This window comes from Gekko japonicus, unplaced genomic scaffold (assembly GCF_001447785.1).
Source record: "Gekko japonicus isolate JY-2015 unplaced genomic scaffold, Gekko_japonicus_V1.1 scaffold1888, whole genome shotgun sequence".
In the NCBI taxonomy this organism is placed as follows: Eukaryota; Metazoa; Chordata; class Lepidosauria; order Squamata; family Gekkonidae; genus Gekko; species Gekko japonicus.
In genome coordinates this window covers 183,077-197,566 of record NW_015165302.1, presented here as the reverse complement: position 1 = coordinate 197,566, position 14,490 = coordinate 183,077, and the positions used below count along the sequence as shown (strand labels likewise).

Genomic DNA, 14,490 nt, shown 5'->3' with positions numbered 1-14,490 from the left:
GCCGCCGCCCCCCTGCCCGGGCCCGCCTTGTCCCGGGGAGCCGGCCAAGTTTTACGGATACGAGCACTTGCAGCGACAGGCGCTTTTTACGACGCACCAAGAGGCCGAGCTGGTCCACTACGCCGACTGTAAATCCTCCGGCGCGAACCTTGGCGAGGACCCAGAGCGCTTAAATCAGGGCGCGTCGGCGACTCCCCTCTTCCCCTGGATGAGACCGCAAGGTTGGGCGCCGGCCACAGGCCCTCCCTCGGGCACGCTGCCCCTCTCGCGCGCGCTCTCGCTCGCTCTTTCTCTCCCTTTCTCTCTCGCTCGCTCCCTCCCTCTTTCTAAATATAAAATACGGCAAATATAATATACACATGACGGTGGCTGTTCTATCCCCCTCCCCTTAAGACTGTGTACAAAACTCCTTTCCACTTCGAGCTGACCCCCAGGCCGCCACCGATTCTCCGGGCCAGCCCCAAAGCGCTTGAGAACGGTGGCATTGAACAGCCCCCTCTCGCCCGCCTTCCTGTGTCGCCTTAGTTTACTTGATCCACCTTGGGCAGGGCCTAGGAGCGACCCCCGTCCCTAGGCACATAAACAGTTTGACTGGAGTTCCCGGATGAGACCACTAGGTTGAACGGGGAGGCCAAAGCCCCCCCCCCCTTTCTTACAGCTCTTACCGGGCTTACCCTCGAGTTACTGTGCGTAGAATGAGCCTTTGGCTTTGGAAAGACCAGAAAGAGGTCCTCCTGAACAAACTGGCCCGAGACCACGCAGGTTTACACGCGTAAAGTCGTCGTTTCCCCCACCCCGTTCCATTGACTCCTAGAAAGTGAGCGCCAAGGAAGACTCCCCCCACCCCCCAGACTTATTTCCGTGTCCTGCAAATCAAGTTAGCGAGCGTCTTGATGTCTTCTTCTTTTTAAACGCTGTGTGTGTGTGTTTTATTCCCCCCCCCCTCCTCCCAAAAATGCAGCAGCTCCTGGTAGGCGGAGAGGAAGACAAACATACAGCCGCTTCCAGACTCTCGAGCTGGAGAAGGAGTTCCTTTTTAACCCTTATCTGACCAGGAAGAGAAGGATCGAGGTCTCTCACGCTCTGGGACTCACCGAGCGGCAGGTCAAAATCTGGTTTCAGAACCGGAGGATGAAGTGGAAAAAAGAGAACAACAAGGACAAATTCCCGGCGGCCCGGCCAGAGGAGAAGGAAGGCGGGGAGGCCAAGAAAGAAGCTCAGGAGGATCTCGAAGGCCGAGAGGATGGCCCGGCGGATTAAGGCGCTCCTCCTCTGAGCCTTAGCGAAGGACCATGGCACACACGGGGGGGGGGCGTCTCCTGGCCACCCTCCCCGCTTCTCAGGCACCTTTGACGCAAGGGTCCGACCTTGTCTTTCAAGCTACCTTAATGACATTTCTGCGCGCTATAGGTGAGAGTGGGTTTGATTTGTTCTTCTTTCCACCTCTCTGGAGTCCCTGCTGACGGGTTGCAAGTCTTTTTCTTCGCCTGGAATTTGATACTTTAAAAAGAAAAAGGGGGGAAAAAAACAACCCAGCAATTTTGTACGTGGTTTTCTTATGGGGGGGACTTTTCTCTTCTGCTCTAAGGACAAATTGTCAGATCTATTTTAGGAATCCAATCAGCCGAGTTTTGCACCTGTATTTATCTTTTTTTGGGGGGTGGAATCCTCTCCCTACTGATTATTTCTTTGTAAAGTAAATTAATGAAGAGATTTAAGTGATTTTTTTGAGGGGGGGAAAGGAAACTGCCTTATAATGAGACCTTTTAATTATCAGCCGCTGATCGAAATAAAACGAGGTGTTATCCCTGTGCAAACACAGTTGTGATCTCTTCTCTCTCTGCTTTCGCTGTCTTTTAGACACGGGAGGGTTCAGCCGAGATCTGCGTTGGGCGTTCAGAGCAGAGAATCTGAGCGCTACGACCCCGGAACAGGCACTCGGCGTTGGTTGCAGTTGCGCTGAATGCCTTTCCTCATTGTTCAGCCGGGGGAGGGGGATCAGGACCACTGGCCCCAATGGGAGACTGGGGGTCCCCAGGCCTTGGGAACAAGAACAGACCCTCCCCGGGTTCTCTGCAATGGCCGTCCGGTTGTCGGAAAGCCTGCAGATGTCTTTTCAAGTGTACCCCATAGGTGTTTCCTCCAGGTCAGCCTGTTAGAGAAGACGGGTTAAGCCTTGGGGATCGGTGGGCAGCGCCCGGGTGTCTAAGCCGTAACACTGTGGCCCTAGCTGAATGGATTGCGGGCTCAGATCCAGAGAATGCCGCCGGTGGTGATTCAGGCGGCTGTCCTGTACGCGCTTACAAGGGAGTAAGCGCCACTGTGCTCCACGGGCCTTATTTTACAGTAAACATGGGAAGAGCCTGCCTGCTCTGCCGAAAGCTTTCAGAAAAGCGCTCGCCTACTCGTGAGTAGGCTCCAGGGAACCTAGTGAGGTTTACTTTTCCGGCTCGCAAGGAAGCCACGGGGGGGGCTTCTCGGCTCGTTTTGCAAGATTATCTGCCCGCCGTTAGCCGAGATAGGCCGCTTGGAACCAGTCGTCGTCTGTCTCGGCACTAGAGCCCGGAGACGAGTCGCGTCGGCTCGGTTTCCTCGGTGTGTTTCTCGGGCCCTCTGCTAAGCCACGCTTCGAGTCGGGCTGCTCTCTGCTAGGCAAAGGCCTTGCCGGGGGAGGGCCGCGGCACAATCCGTCATCCATCCCGTATGCGAAGATGAGCCATAACTTGAAGCGTGTGTGCAGAGGCGGTTTGGATTAGAGACAAAATGGAAGTCTGCCTAGGAAGCATTTCTCATGCAAAACCGCACGTTAAACGTCCAGGATTTCCCAGAAATGCTGACGCCACGTTATAAAACCCTTCGATATAATAATTAATACTAATGCTGAGTTAACAGCGAACGGTCACGATAATTAATACTGACTGTTAGAGCAAACAGCAGTGCACTGGAATATCACTACCTGATAATATTATTATTGTTAATTTTAAAAAAACCGGTTCAGTTCAGCAGCAGTACTCTCCATTGTTATCTCCAGTATATGGACTGGTGCAACTGAGCTTGCCTGGACAAGGAGAAGTAGCTGTTCAGATGAATACAGCTCTGTGTATAACAATCAAACGACAAATATAGTTCTTAGTAGCTCTGGTAGCAATTTTAATCGTCCTGGCAGTAACAGTAACACAGCACTTATTTCCGGAGTGGTCAGATGCTTCACATACGTCACTAGAAATCCCTACAAGGTGGGCCATGTCATTATCCCCATAATACAGAGAGGAGGACTGAGCGTTTTTGCCAGTCCAGTGATCCCTCTAAGCCGAGTGAGTGTGAGCTAGCTCACAGTTTTTTAGCCTCCGGCTCACAGATTTCTGTCTTTGCTCAAGAATGATGGCTCCAGAGCAGACTAGTTTATGCAGTAGCCAAATCGCTCGCTCACAGCTTTAACACCAGTAGTTCACAAAGTAGAATTGTTGCTCACAAGACTCCACAGCTTAGAGGGACAGAACTGCTGGGAGTTTATAGGTTAACTACAGCTCCAAATCCTGGAATCATGAATAAAGGCTTAAAGCAGAAACGGAGCTGTTTTTTTAATTGCTTCTTCAAATATTGCAAGAAATTAATGGGTGAAGGGTTTTTTTATTGCTTCTGCAAATATTGCAAGAAATTAATGGGTGAAGGACAGCATTGTAGGAAAGGGAGAGGTAAATGTACTTCAAGGGACTTTAACCAAGGGTGTCTAATTCTCTGCTGGATTGTGACCACCTTGTGCAAATAAGGGAAGGCATCTTTTTCCTTACAAAAGACAGAGACATGAGCGGATTCTCTTCCATGGCTTTACAGGCAGTCTTGAGCAGTGTTCCCTCTAAGCTGTAGAGTCCTGTGAGCAAAAATTCTACTTTGTGACCTACTGGCATTAAAGTTGTGAGCGAGCGATTTGGCTACTGCATCAGTTACTTTGCTCTGGAGCCATCCTTCCTGAGCTAAGACAAAAATGTGTGAGCCGGAGGCTAAAGAACTGTGAGCTTGCTCACACTAACTCATCTTAGAGGGAACACTGGTCTTGAGTGCAATTCGCTTGCAGTCCTAGGCCTGGTTAAACCCCATTTTATTCAACGGGGCTTTCTCCCAGGCAAGTATTCTCGGGACTGGATCCTGAAGGATGATTCAGTGGCTCTGAGCCCTACAGTGAGGGGGACTGAGCAGACGAGTTTCCCCACACAATTGTCCCTCCCACTCCACCCGGTAACTCTCTCTTTCATTTTACCTTCTCCAGGGTTCTTTTCATTCCCGGCAACACTGAGAAGATGGCTTCTCAAACCGGTCTTATAATTCAATAAACTTCTAGCTCAAGAGGCTACTTGAGTGTGGCTGAGACGGACCTTAAAACGGATAGCAGTAGAAAAGAGTAACAGCCCAGTAGCTCCTTAAAAGACTAACCAGACATTCTTGGTGGGGTATATGAGCTTTCGTGAGTCACCGCTCACTTCTTCAGATTCATCATCTGTATCTGAAGAAGTGAGCAGTGACTCAGGAACGCCGATACCCTATCAAAATATTTTGAGAGTCCAGTGGCACCTTCAAGACCAACGAAGGTTTATTCAAGGTATGAGCTTTCCTGTGCCAAGCACACTTTTTCAAATACGCTTACCTGGAAATATTTTTATTACTCTTTAAGGTGCTACTGGACCCTTCCTCTTTTCTACCGCTACGGACAGACTAACACGGCTGCCCATCTTGACCTTAAAACGGCTGCTGTTTTCATGCACCAACCGAGAAGGCGGCCTTCTTTTTGAAAGAGCCACCACTCTGAGGTCCTCCTATTACACCGCAGGCAAAGGAGACTTTCGCTGGCTCCTGCCCAGGGAGGCCTGGGGAGGGTCCAGGAGGAAGAGCGAAGGAGCCTTTTGGCACACTCTTTTTTTTTTTTCATACACGACCAGGAAGTGACTTCTCAAAACAAGGAAGAGCGCTCCTGTGTAGGCACAGCCCCCCCTACCAGTGTATTAGTAAAACTCTCCGTAAGGGGGCCAAAACCTGAGCCCTTTTTATTGATTTCAGTGGGGGGGGGGTCAATTAAAAGGGCCTAGCAAGGAGGACCGACTGGGACTACGGCTGGGACTACTGTCAACCCCCCCCCCCAGTAGTGTTGGGGCAATGCTGTTTCTGCCATATTTACTCCCCCACCCCCCCAGCGCCCAGCAGTCCCCCTCCCTCTTGCTCCCCTTCCTGTATGGGTAAGGATACCATGCAGGGGAAGATGGAAAGAGAAGGACAAGAACCCCTTACTGCAGGAGTAGAAACAGAACTTAGCCCTTATCTAGAAATAGACCAGGTTAACATTTTATTATTATTGTTATGCCTGTGAGAAAGAACTAAAAATCTGGGGCCTACATTTTCAATGAAAAGCTAGGTCGTCTCTTCTGTGATGCACTCATTCTGTTAGGGCTGAAAGACACAATCCTTTTTTTGGGGGGAACCAGCAGCAGTCTAATTTCCGAGGCTCTTTCATAATTCCGCTGCATCCCCCCCCCAAAAAAAAAACCAAACTGAAGCGCCTTCCTTGGATCGCAGTGCCGCTAGGAGCGCCAGGGCGGGGGACACCAAGGCGCAGCGGAACTGCGGCAGAACTGGAGACGCAAACAATTTGGCGCAGGAATTTGCATAAATGCGGCAAAAAACCGCCCCGCGGTCAATTCGTGGAGGATCTAAGACCAGGGATCCTCCACCAACCAATGCAGAAGGCTCAGCTGTCGTTGTCATTTGGTAATATCAAGATTTTTAAAAGATTTATAAAACCAGATATATATATTCAAAATATTTCGATCGTTATATCGAAATTTGGAAGAACAGGGGTGACTTAAGGCCACCGAGGGTCTTTCTGCCCCGCAGGTCGAGGCCATTTTGAAGCGCTCCAAACAGACTAGCTATTGTAACCGGAACAAAGACATGATCGGGAATTATCTAATATCCAGTCCTGTGAACACGGATTTTTATTGGGGGGGGGGAGGTGTAGTAAAAGTGGACCACTTTTAAAAATATATTCTCTGGAAACCATTTATCCATGTACTTTACAATGAGAGAAATCAACACATTCATCTACAGATCGTAGCATCTAAGTAAACCGCAATGAATCGAATGCGCCACCGCCGGAGAACGCCTCGATTCCCTTAAAAGCCTCAATTTTGGAAACTGGTCTGGTCTCCTTTCTAGAATGCCTCCAACGCGGCCTTTTCAGACAATTGAAACCGACCCGTGTCCCCCTTAGGTGGAAGCCTCTAAAATCGCCAGAAGCCTTGTTCCTAAGTAGAAAGGAGAATCCCATAATATGAACTAGAAATATTCTTGGGAGAAATCGCTCGGTTGTAAAGGAGACCTTTGATTGACAACGGGATTTGGGGCCTCTGGAATTGGTGGCTGTACAGACAGAGGCCCAAACTGTGTCACTATGGGGATGGGGGAGAGGTAATGAAAATCCCCATCGCCCTTCCAAATAATGCCACTCTCCATTTAGAATACTTCGTCTGCCGGCCTCAGACCAGCAAAATGTCGACCAGCGTCCCAAGGTTTTGCTCTCCAACGGGACTTGCTCCTCAGTTAACAGAGCCGGGCGTTCCAATCTCGCAGGTTGGGGAGGAAACACAAAACACGGGAATGCGACCGTGGCTGCGGGTCTCTCTACGGAGACGTCGGTTCTTCCTCGAAAGAGACACGTTGAAAGTTTAGCAGGAGTGAGGAGACCGGAGCAGTTCCCCTCCCCCCCCCCCAGCAATGGATCTGCAGCCAAGCAGGGTCAGTGCTTCAGGGGGTGGTGGCAGGGCCCTGTTGCTCAGTGGGCTGGAACAGCTCCCTCGTCCTGCAACACCCAAGACGCTCCAGAAATCGAGAGGGGGGCGAATTCTTTTGGGACCCTCCAAAGGCAAGCCCGGGAGACACTGAGAAACAGAAGAACAGAAGAGTTAGGAGAAACCCCTTCAGGGCTGCGGGCATCAGGATTCATTTGTTAACACTGGGAAAGGGGGAAAGGGGGGGGTGTTGGATACAAATCCACCGCGATTTGAGGTTCGGCCCCAGCGCCCCAGCGCCTGGTTTATTCCCCCGCCCCCCCCCCCCAAGCCTAATCGCTTCCTCCTCCCCTAAATCTGCAAAAACCGGGCAAAGAGGCCAAGCAGAGAGCCTCACTTTAGCTAAAGGCAATTCCAGGACATGAAGGAGGGGAGACCGTTCCTCGCCCCGTCGCACTGCGCCAAACAGCGGTCTACACTTCGGAAGCTTTGTGGGGGTTTTTATTTTTTTGGGGGGGGGATAAGGGAATCGATCTTAGGGTTATGTTTAGCGGGGGGATGTAAAAACCGTACAGGAATCTCTCTCCTGAAGTCTGGCCCCTGCTAATGACACACACACACAAACCCTTTCCCTGGAGTTTTTGACTGCGTAGCCGGATCAGCCTCAACAGATCTGGTGTCTTTAGTTCAGAGGAAACCGAAAGGGGCGAGAGCACGAGATCCGCCAGGAATTGCAGTAAATTCCTTTTTGTTTGAAGACAATTTACAACTCGGTAATAGACCTTTTATGACCTATTCGGGCACGTCATTGGCTGCGCTTGGTCATGTGCGAGCGCGGTAGGTTCTCATGGCCTTTATTCCACCGCCCCCCCTCCCCCGATTCCCCTGGCGAATTTCCCCCTGCCTTCTGCCTTTCCCAGAGCCTCCCAGCCCCTCTTTTGCTAACCTTTGTCTCCGATGAGGTGTATGAGCCCGGGCTGGGGTGTTGGGGTGCCGATCCGGTCCAGCCCAGGGCGCTTCAAAACAAACACACTCGCCGGCCAGCGAGGCAGCTGGATTTGTTTCCCCCCCTCCCCCTGGTAGCCGGCTGCCTTTTTCTTCCCAGCCCCTACCTGCCTGCCTGCCTGCCTGTCCTGCCGCCTCTGGCTTCTCCGGTCTGGAGAAGGAGGACTCGGATTGCTTTTCGCCATGGATTACCAAGACGCGTCTCGGCTCCGCGCCCTCGCGCCCCGGCAATGGACGGGTAAGGCTGGTCTTTCTTTCAGGTTTCTTTCGGACTCGCCTGCCTGCATCGCTCCAGGGCTTCCTCTCTTTCTCCTTCCCCCCCCCCCTTAAGGCGCGGGACAATGACTCCAGAAGTCATAAAAGAAAGTGAGGAAGACTAGAAGGGGGGGGGGAGGCAGTGAAATGCTTGCTTGGCCACCTGTCTGGCTGCGGAGGGGGCGTTCGCCGCTCCAGCCCTGCTGTTACAAAGGAGAGTGGCTTCCAGCGTTACAGAAACACGGGCGGCGGCTGGGGGGGGGGGGAGGAGGTTTAGAAGCCACCCAAGAGTCTTGACCCCCTTCAAAACAACAACAACAACCCAACAAAAACCAACCCCTGATACATCTCCCAAAAGCGAGATCTCCCATTCGTTCTCACCCGTGGCCGGGCGTCTCCCTCTCCAGTCTTGAATTTTTACCCCCAGTGCCAGGATTTCACCCGCATGCCCGCAGTTGCCAACAGGTGCCACCGGTCCCCCCCCCCATCCCATCAGGGTCCTAAGCAGACAAAGCGGAATCCTGCGCCAAGCCTGGCTTCCTCGGCGCCCTGCGGGTCGCTGCCAAAACTCCTTTCCCTTTGCGGACACGCAGGAAGAATCCTCGAACTATCCATTCCTGCCCTCCCCCTCCCCGTTCACACCGCGCGCCAGGACCGTCTGCACAGCCACGCGTGTTAGCGGCGAGGCAGAGGGCCGAAATTTCGCATTGAGAAAAGGAGAAGGCGGGGAGAGGAATCGAAACACTGCGAATGCAGAGCTGGAATGTTTGGGGAGGATTCGTGGACGCAGCTTTCTCGGATATGGCAGACGCCCGGGGTGGTTTGTTTGTTGCCCCTTCCGGGCCGGTGCAAGGCCTCGGAGCAGGTGGCAAACTATTCGGGATAGAATTCCTTGTTGTGATATTGACGCTAGCCATGGGGAAGAGAGACCAACACATGCCCGTGTGCCACCAGAAACACCACCAATATGGCTGCCAACCGCTTGGCGCGGATGGTATCCAGTGGTTCCCTCTAAGCTGAGTTAGTGTGAGCTAGCTCAGTTTTTTAGCCTCCAGCTCACACCTTTTTGTCTGAGCTCAGGAAAGAGGGCTCCAGAGCAAACTAATTTATGCAGGAGGCAACTCTCTGGCTCACAACTTCAATGCCAGTAGCTCACAAAGTAGAATTTTTGCTCACAAGACTCCACAGCTTAGAGGGAGCATTGGTATCACCAGCGCCTCTGGAATAAATGCGTTGTGTACCCTTTCAGCACGGGGGGGAGGGAAGGGAACTTGGTGACAAATGTCGTTATTTCTCAGAATATTTGGAATAAATATAATGGATGAGATACTCTCTAACTGCTCTGGCTGTCTATCTGATCTCCAGTGGTGGGAAGTGGTGATGGTGGGGAAATGAATGGATTGTTTTTATTCTAACAGTAACAGCCTGGTGTGTGTGGGGGGGCAGGGGAAGACATGTACTCGCTATCAGTTCCGTCTTGGCTCTGTTTACTTGGCAGTAAGTCAATACTTCTGAATGGAATTTATTCCTCTTGTAAAAGTGCATGGCGATTTTTTTACATCGAGCTTGCTTGGGATGTTCCGCAGGACTGGCTTCTTGTATTTTAAAGTGGGACCGCCTAGAATTTTGGTTCATTCAGAATTGATGTTGTTGGTCTTTAAGGCGGCGATGGGTTTCAGTTCCATTCAGGGAAGTACAGGCTGAACAAAGTACCGTGCTGTAAAAGAAAGAAAAATGTTGTTGAAGAAAAATGGCTCTCAGTGCCTCTAGGGATGGGCGGGTGTAGGTTCTCTTCAGAGGTTCCTGCAAACAGATTTCCATAATGGTGATAGAAGTCATATCGAAAAGTGGTATCTTTCGCCCGTAGGCAGCCAGGTTTGTGAAATGACACTCAGGTAACTTAATGGAGAGAGTCGGTTTTCGAGATGTTGGTGTTATTCACAATAAATGCTTAAAAAAGCAAGAGGTGTCCGTTTTTGTTCTCCTTGAAGAGTTGCTGAAAGTCTTTTGGAGGCGGGTTTTACCAAGTGTTCAATCACCTCTTAAGGATGCGGTGCTTCGGAATTATTAGCCGCCATCATGGAGAATAGTTATGAGCCGAGGGATACTCCTCAAGGTGATCCTAGGACTAGACTTGAATAGCTGCAGGTCCTAGTCGAAAACCACAAACTATTTCGCCTCAAAACATTCGCAGGTGCCTAAACAAACCCGCCCGCCCCCTTTCCTCTGCTGTATCGCATCTCCTCCGCTCCCCTGACCCCTGGTTAGAGCTCTGTTGCAAACATAACTACCAATGATCGGCGGTGCATTTGTGCCTCGGGTTTCCACGCCGGTTTTTAGCCTGGGATTTATCCAGTTGCCCCGTCTGTAACTCAATGAAGTAAAAACCAGCAAAACGAACAAACTTTGGGAGTTCATTAAACATTTCAGGAGGGCTGAAACAGAACGTACCCCTGGTGATTTCGGCTTAAGAGAGCTGGGGACAGGCTGAAAAGAAACTGACGTCCAGAATTAAATTCTGGTCGGGAGAAGGTCCAGTAGACCTCTGACACCATATCTTAAGACGGCCATCCTAAGCACAATTGCAGCCGAATCGTTCTAGGAATGTTTATTTGGAACAACAACGATAAATAAAGAAATGTAATGGCAGCTCGCTTTCAACTTCCGTTGAAGTCAATTGCGTTGGGAAAGGGGGGCTTGCGTTTAGGGTCGCTGGCTACCTGATCTGGTTCTCAAAGGAAAAAGAGGATCCCTAAAGTCAGCATGGAAACTCGGCCTCCCTCCTCATCCATACTCCAGTAAACCGGTTCATAATCGCACGAGCGGTTTGCACGCAAAAAACAGAGGTTGATTTCACTGCTGGAAGAGACCCGCAGATCCTATGTGTCGTGTATGATAACAGACAGTGGATTCACTTTCTAAGGATATGCAATTTTCATCTCAACCCGAGCACTTAAAACCCCAAGCCTGTTTATAGCTTAATCGTAGGCTTTTCCTCCCCCACCCCCCCACCCCCATCTCCGTGAAATGTACTTCTCTCGGCTTGCTTTATGAGGTCCTGAAACTGGGGAGGGTGGGAGAATCCGAACAAAGACCGTATTTCACTCCTTGCTTGGCAGGCAGCTGTTAAAGGTATTTACAGCTCTACTGCATTGCGGCACTCAATGGCGCTCCTGCGTCGGGAGTTAAAAACAGGAGGGGGGGGGGGGAGAAGAGGAGCCGCCATAAACCGTTTTCATTTGGTCAATGGGAGGGGGGAGCCGAGGGGGGGGAATAGCACTCTTTTAGAGATAAGATCTGGTGGATCCAGGGCGCTTGGGTCAAAGGAGGCTGGCGCATTCCTAGAATCAAATGGCTGGTTGAACTGGATGGATTTGTAGTGTTGGGTGGGTGTGAGGGGGTCGTTCCCATTCCAGACCTTCCACATGGGCAGTCTCCCCAGAAGTCCAATCTAGGGAGGAAAGAATCGATTGAAGGGAACCGAAGCTTGTAGTTGCTTTTCCCCCCCAGGGGGGGGGGGGGGAATGGATGGAAGATCTTGCCAAATTGGGCGGGTGTGTGTGTGTGACTAGGCAGCAGGAGGAGGGAAACCCGCATTGTTTCAGAGCTCTTCGGTGACGAAATCTTGCGCTTTCCCCTTACTCTATTGTCCTGCGGTTCTCTACCGGGTACTTTACAAGCCCAAGATGAAAAATTAAATGCCTGTTTTTTAAAAAATCAGAAATCTGGATCTAGGGTGAGCCATTTGGGGATTAGTTTCTGAAGATGGTCAACCATTCAGCTCGAGCCACACACACACACACACACACACACACACGAAGGATCAGCCCAGCACTGAGGTTTTCCATAATTCTTTTACACTAGACCAGGTCAAAGCCGGCGCCCAAAAGAACTGTACAGGTTGTTTGTTCCTTTGTTTGTCTTTTATGCGGGTGGGGTGGGCTGGGGGGTGGTACGGAATGCGGGACTGCAATTCTGCAATGGCGTCCTAAGGGCGGGTTTAAGAGGAGTCCCCGTTGTGCGGCTGGATTGGACACTGCAGCGGTTGCGCACGGCTCGGCTCAGAGTTAAGCTCGGCTTAATGGCCACGGATGCCAGCGCAAAGAATACGTAAACCATTGGTTGGAGAACGCCTGTCCATTCTATCTGCTTCGTGGCTTGAGATCAGTGGCTTGTTTCTGCGGTTTTAACGCTAAGGGCTCTCCCTGAGTCGCTTTCCTCTGGAGGTCAGAGGGCCACCGCGGGCCCTTCTCTGGCTCTCAGGAGGACCTGGGGCTCTTGGAAGCCTCTGTCAGCGCTCAGAAGGGACCCCAGAATTTGACTGCCTGCCCTGAGCCAACAGCTGGGTTGGAGCCCCCCCGCCCCCCATTTTGCATCTGAAACAATGCCCCCATATCCTGCCTTCCTGTTTACGCCTTGATATTCCTTTTTGCCATGTCCCTTGAGGTTCCACCTCCTTTACCGTAGGCTTAGCTGCCGCCGCCGCCGCCATATCAGACCGCAAATCTATGAACCGCAAGACCGTGGCCTTTCTCAGAGCACACAATTGTCCCCCACGGACAACAACCGCGCGGCCCAGCAATGCGGTTGCCGCTCAGCGCCCCGCTGAAGCAAAAGCTGCCCTAAAAAGGCGCAAACGGCGAGTCCATTGACGATCTCGTGAAATAATACTGCGCCTACACTCGAATGGTACATTGGTCTTAAGCGATAGAGGGGGAGGGGGAGGGGGATTCTATAATCCTGCCCGGGCTGGAATCGACGGGGCTCGCAGCGCTACGTCTAAGACAGGAAGCCCGAACATTCACGCGATAATCCCCGAAGGCGTCTCCTGAACACGCGAGACGGCCATTGATCAGCGCTGGTCGCGGCAGGCCGGGCGGATGATGCCTTCCCTTTGAACGCTGTGAAATCCTGGCAGCTGTTTCCTCTCGCCACCCCCCTTCTCCTTCCTCCCATCCATCTCCGTGAACCTGTCTCCAGGGGACCTCCCCCCCCCAGCCCTACCTCTCGGTGGGAAGAAACCCTGAGTGCCGTCGGGCCGCTCGACCAGGAGAAGGCGCTGCAGGACAAGACTGGCAGCGCCGCTTGGCGTCTCCAGAAGACCTGCCCTCCGCCGCAGAGACAAAGCAACGCCTTCGCCGTTCGGGAGATGCGGCAGAGACGCCCAAGGGGGCTTCCTGCACCCTAGAACCTTTCCAGCCCGTCCCAGTATAAAGAAAAGAACTTGAAGTCCCCAAACTCCAGCGAGGTGGAGCCAGTAGGTTAGTTTTTGGCAGCAGACTCAGAAACCTGTGAAGACCTGGCAGATGCAAGCAAGCTTAGCCAACACTTTTCTCCGCCAGCCCACGGAAAATGTGTGCCTCTGAACGACTTTTAGTCTCTAAGGTGCCACCAGACTCGTTTGGGGGAGTTGTAAAACCCCAGCATCCCCTTCCCTCATTCCCTCTTTTATGAAGAGTTAAGGGTCACAAGAGAGCAGAGAGTTAATTTTGTAGGCATCAATGTCCTGATTTGGCCTCCATGTTTACAGCAGGGGTTGAGCATGGCTGAGGTGGGGGTGGGGAACTGATGTGCTCTCTTCCAGGCTGAGGATCCTGGGAACTGTAGTTCTGTGTGAGAGGCCCCACAGAACTACAGCTCCCAGATTTCTTTAGGGAAAGGCAAGTTTCAAACAATGCTCCCTCTAAGCTGTGGAGTCTTGTGAGCAAAATTCTACTTTGTGAGCTACTGGCATTACAGTTGTGAGCGAGCAATTTGGCTACTGCATAAATTCCTTTGCTCTGGAGCCGTCCTTCCTGAGCTAAGACAAAAATCTGTGAGACGGAGGCTAAAAAACTGTGAGCTAGCTCACACTAACTTATCTTAGAGGGAACACTGGCTTGGAACCCTTTTACATTTCTGGCCCAACATCACACCCTGCTATTTCAGGAACTAAAAATAGGACTACGGTTAGAATGGACATTTATCTGGACAGAGGTCGTAGTGGGGTATTTTGCCCAGTCTGGCTAGTGAGGTTAAGAGGCGAACCGCACCAGAGCTCATTTGCCTAGTTTTTAACTCGTGTTAGCTAACATCCCACTTTATCTGTCTTTACTTCTAGGTAAGCCCCTTAAAACTAATGGGGTCCACCCGTAAATGTGCATTTCATTTAATTCATCCGTATCCTGCCTTTCTCCCCAAAGTTGACCCAAGAGCTTTACATTCATCCTCTCCTATGTTGTATTCTCACAACAGTCCTGTGAGGTAGGTCAGGCTGAGAGGGCGTGACTGACCCAAAGTCATCCAGGCTGCGGTCACACACACTAAACAATCCACTTTCAATCCACTCCCCAACTGGATTTTGCCAGCTCACACAATAAAATCCAGGTGAAAAGTGCATCCAAAGGGGATTGAAAGTGGATGATGAGAGCAGTGGAGCTGAGGGCGTCTCTCAGATACGAATCTGACACTCTTT

At 51.4% G+C, this 14,490-nt stretch overlaps 2 protein-coding genes across 2 annotated transcripts in view; both read left to right on the top strand.

Annotated features, from left to right (window-relative positions):
- Positions 1–1,811, top strand: part of HOXD8 (homeobox D8) — a 3,735-nt gene extending 1,924 nt beyond the window's left edge. Inside the window, exons 2-3 of the mRNA XM_015410410.1 lie at positions 1–221; positions 962–1,811. Coding sequence (XP_015265896.1) covers positions 1–221; positions 962–1,260 — 520 coding nt within the window. The 3' untranslated portion in view covers positions 1,261–1,811. The remainder of the gene's footprint in view (positions 222–961) is intronic.
- A 6,049-nt stretch (positions 1,812–7,860) lies between these two features.
- The window catches only part of HOXD3 (homeobox D3), a 52,946-nt gene continuing 46,316 nt past the window's right edge, over positions 7,861–14,490 (top strand). The window contains exon 1 of the mRNA XM_015410408.1: positions 7,861–8,019. The gene's annotated coding sequence lies outside the window, so the exon portion shown is untranslated. The remainder of the gene's footprint in view (positions 8,020–14,490) is intronic.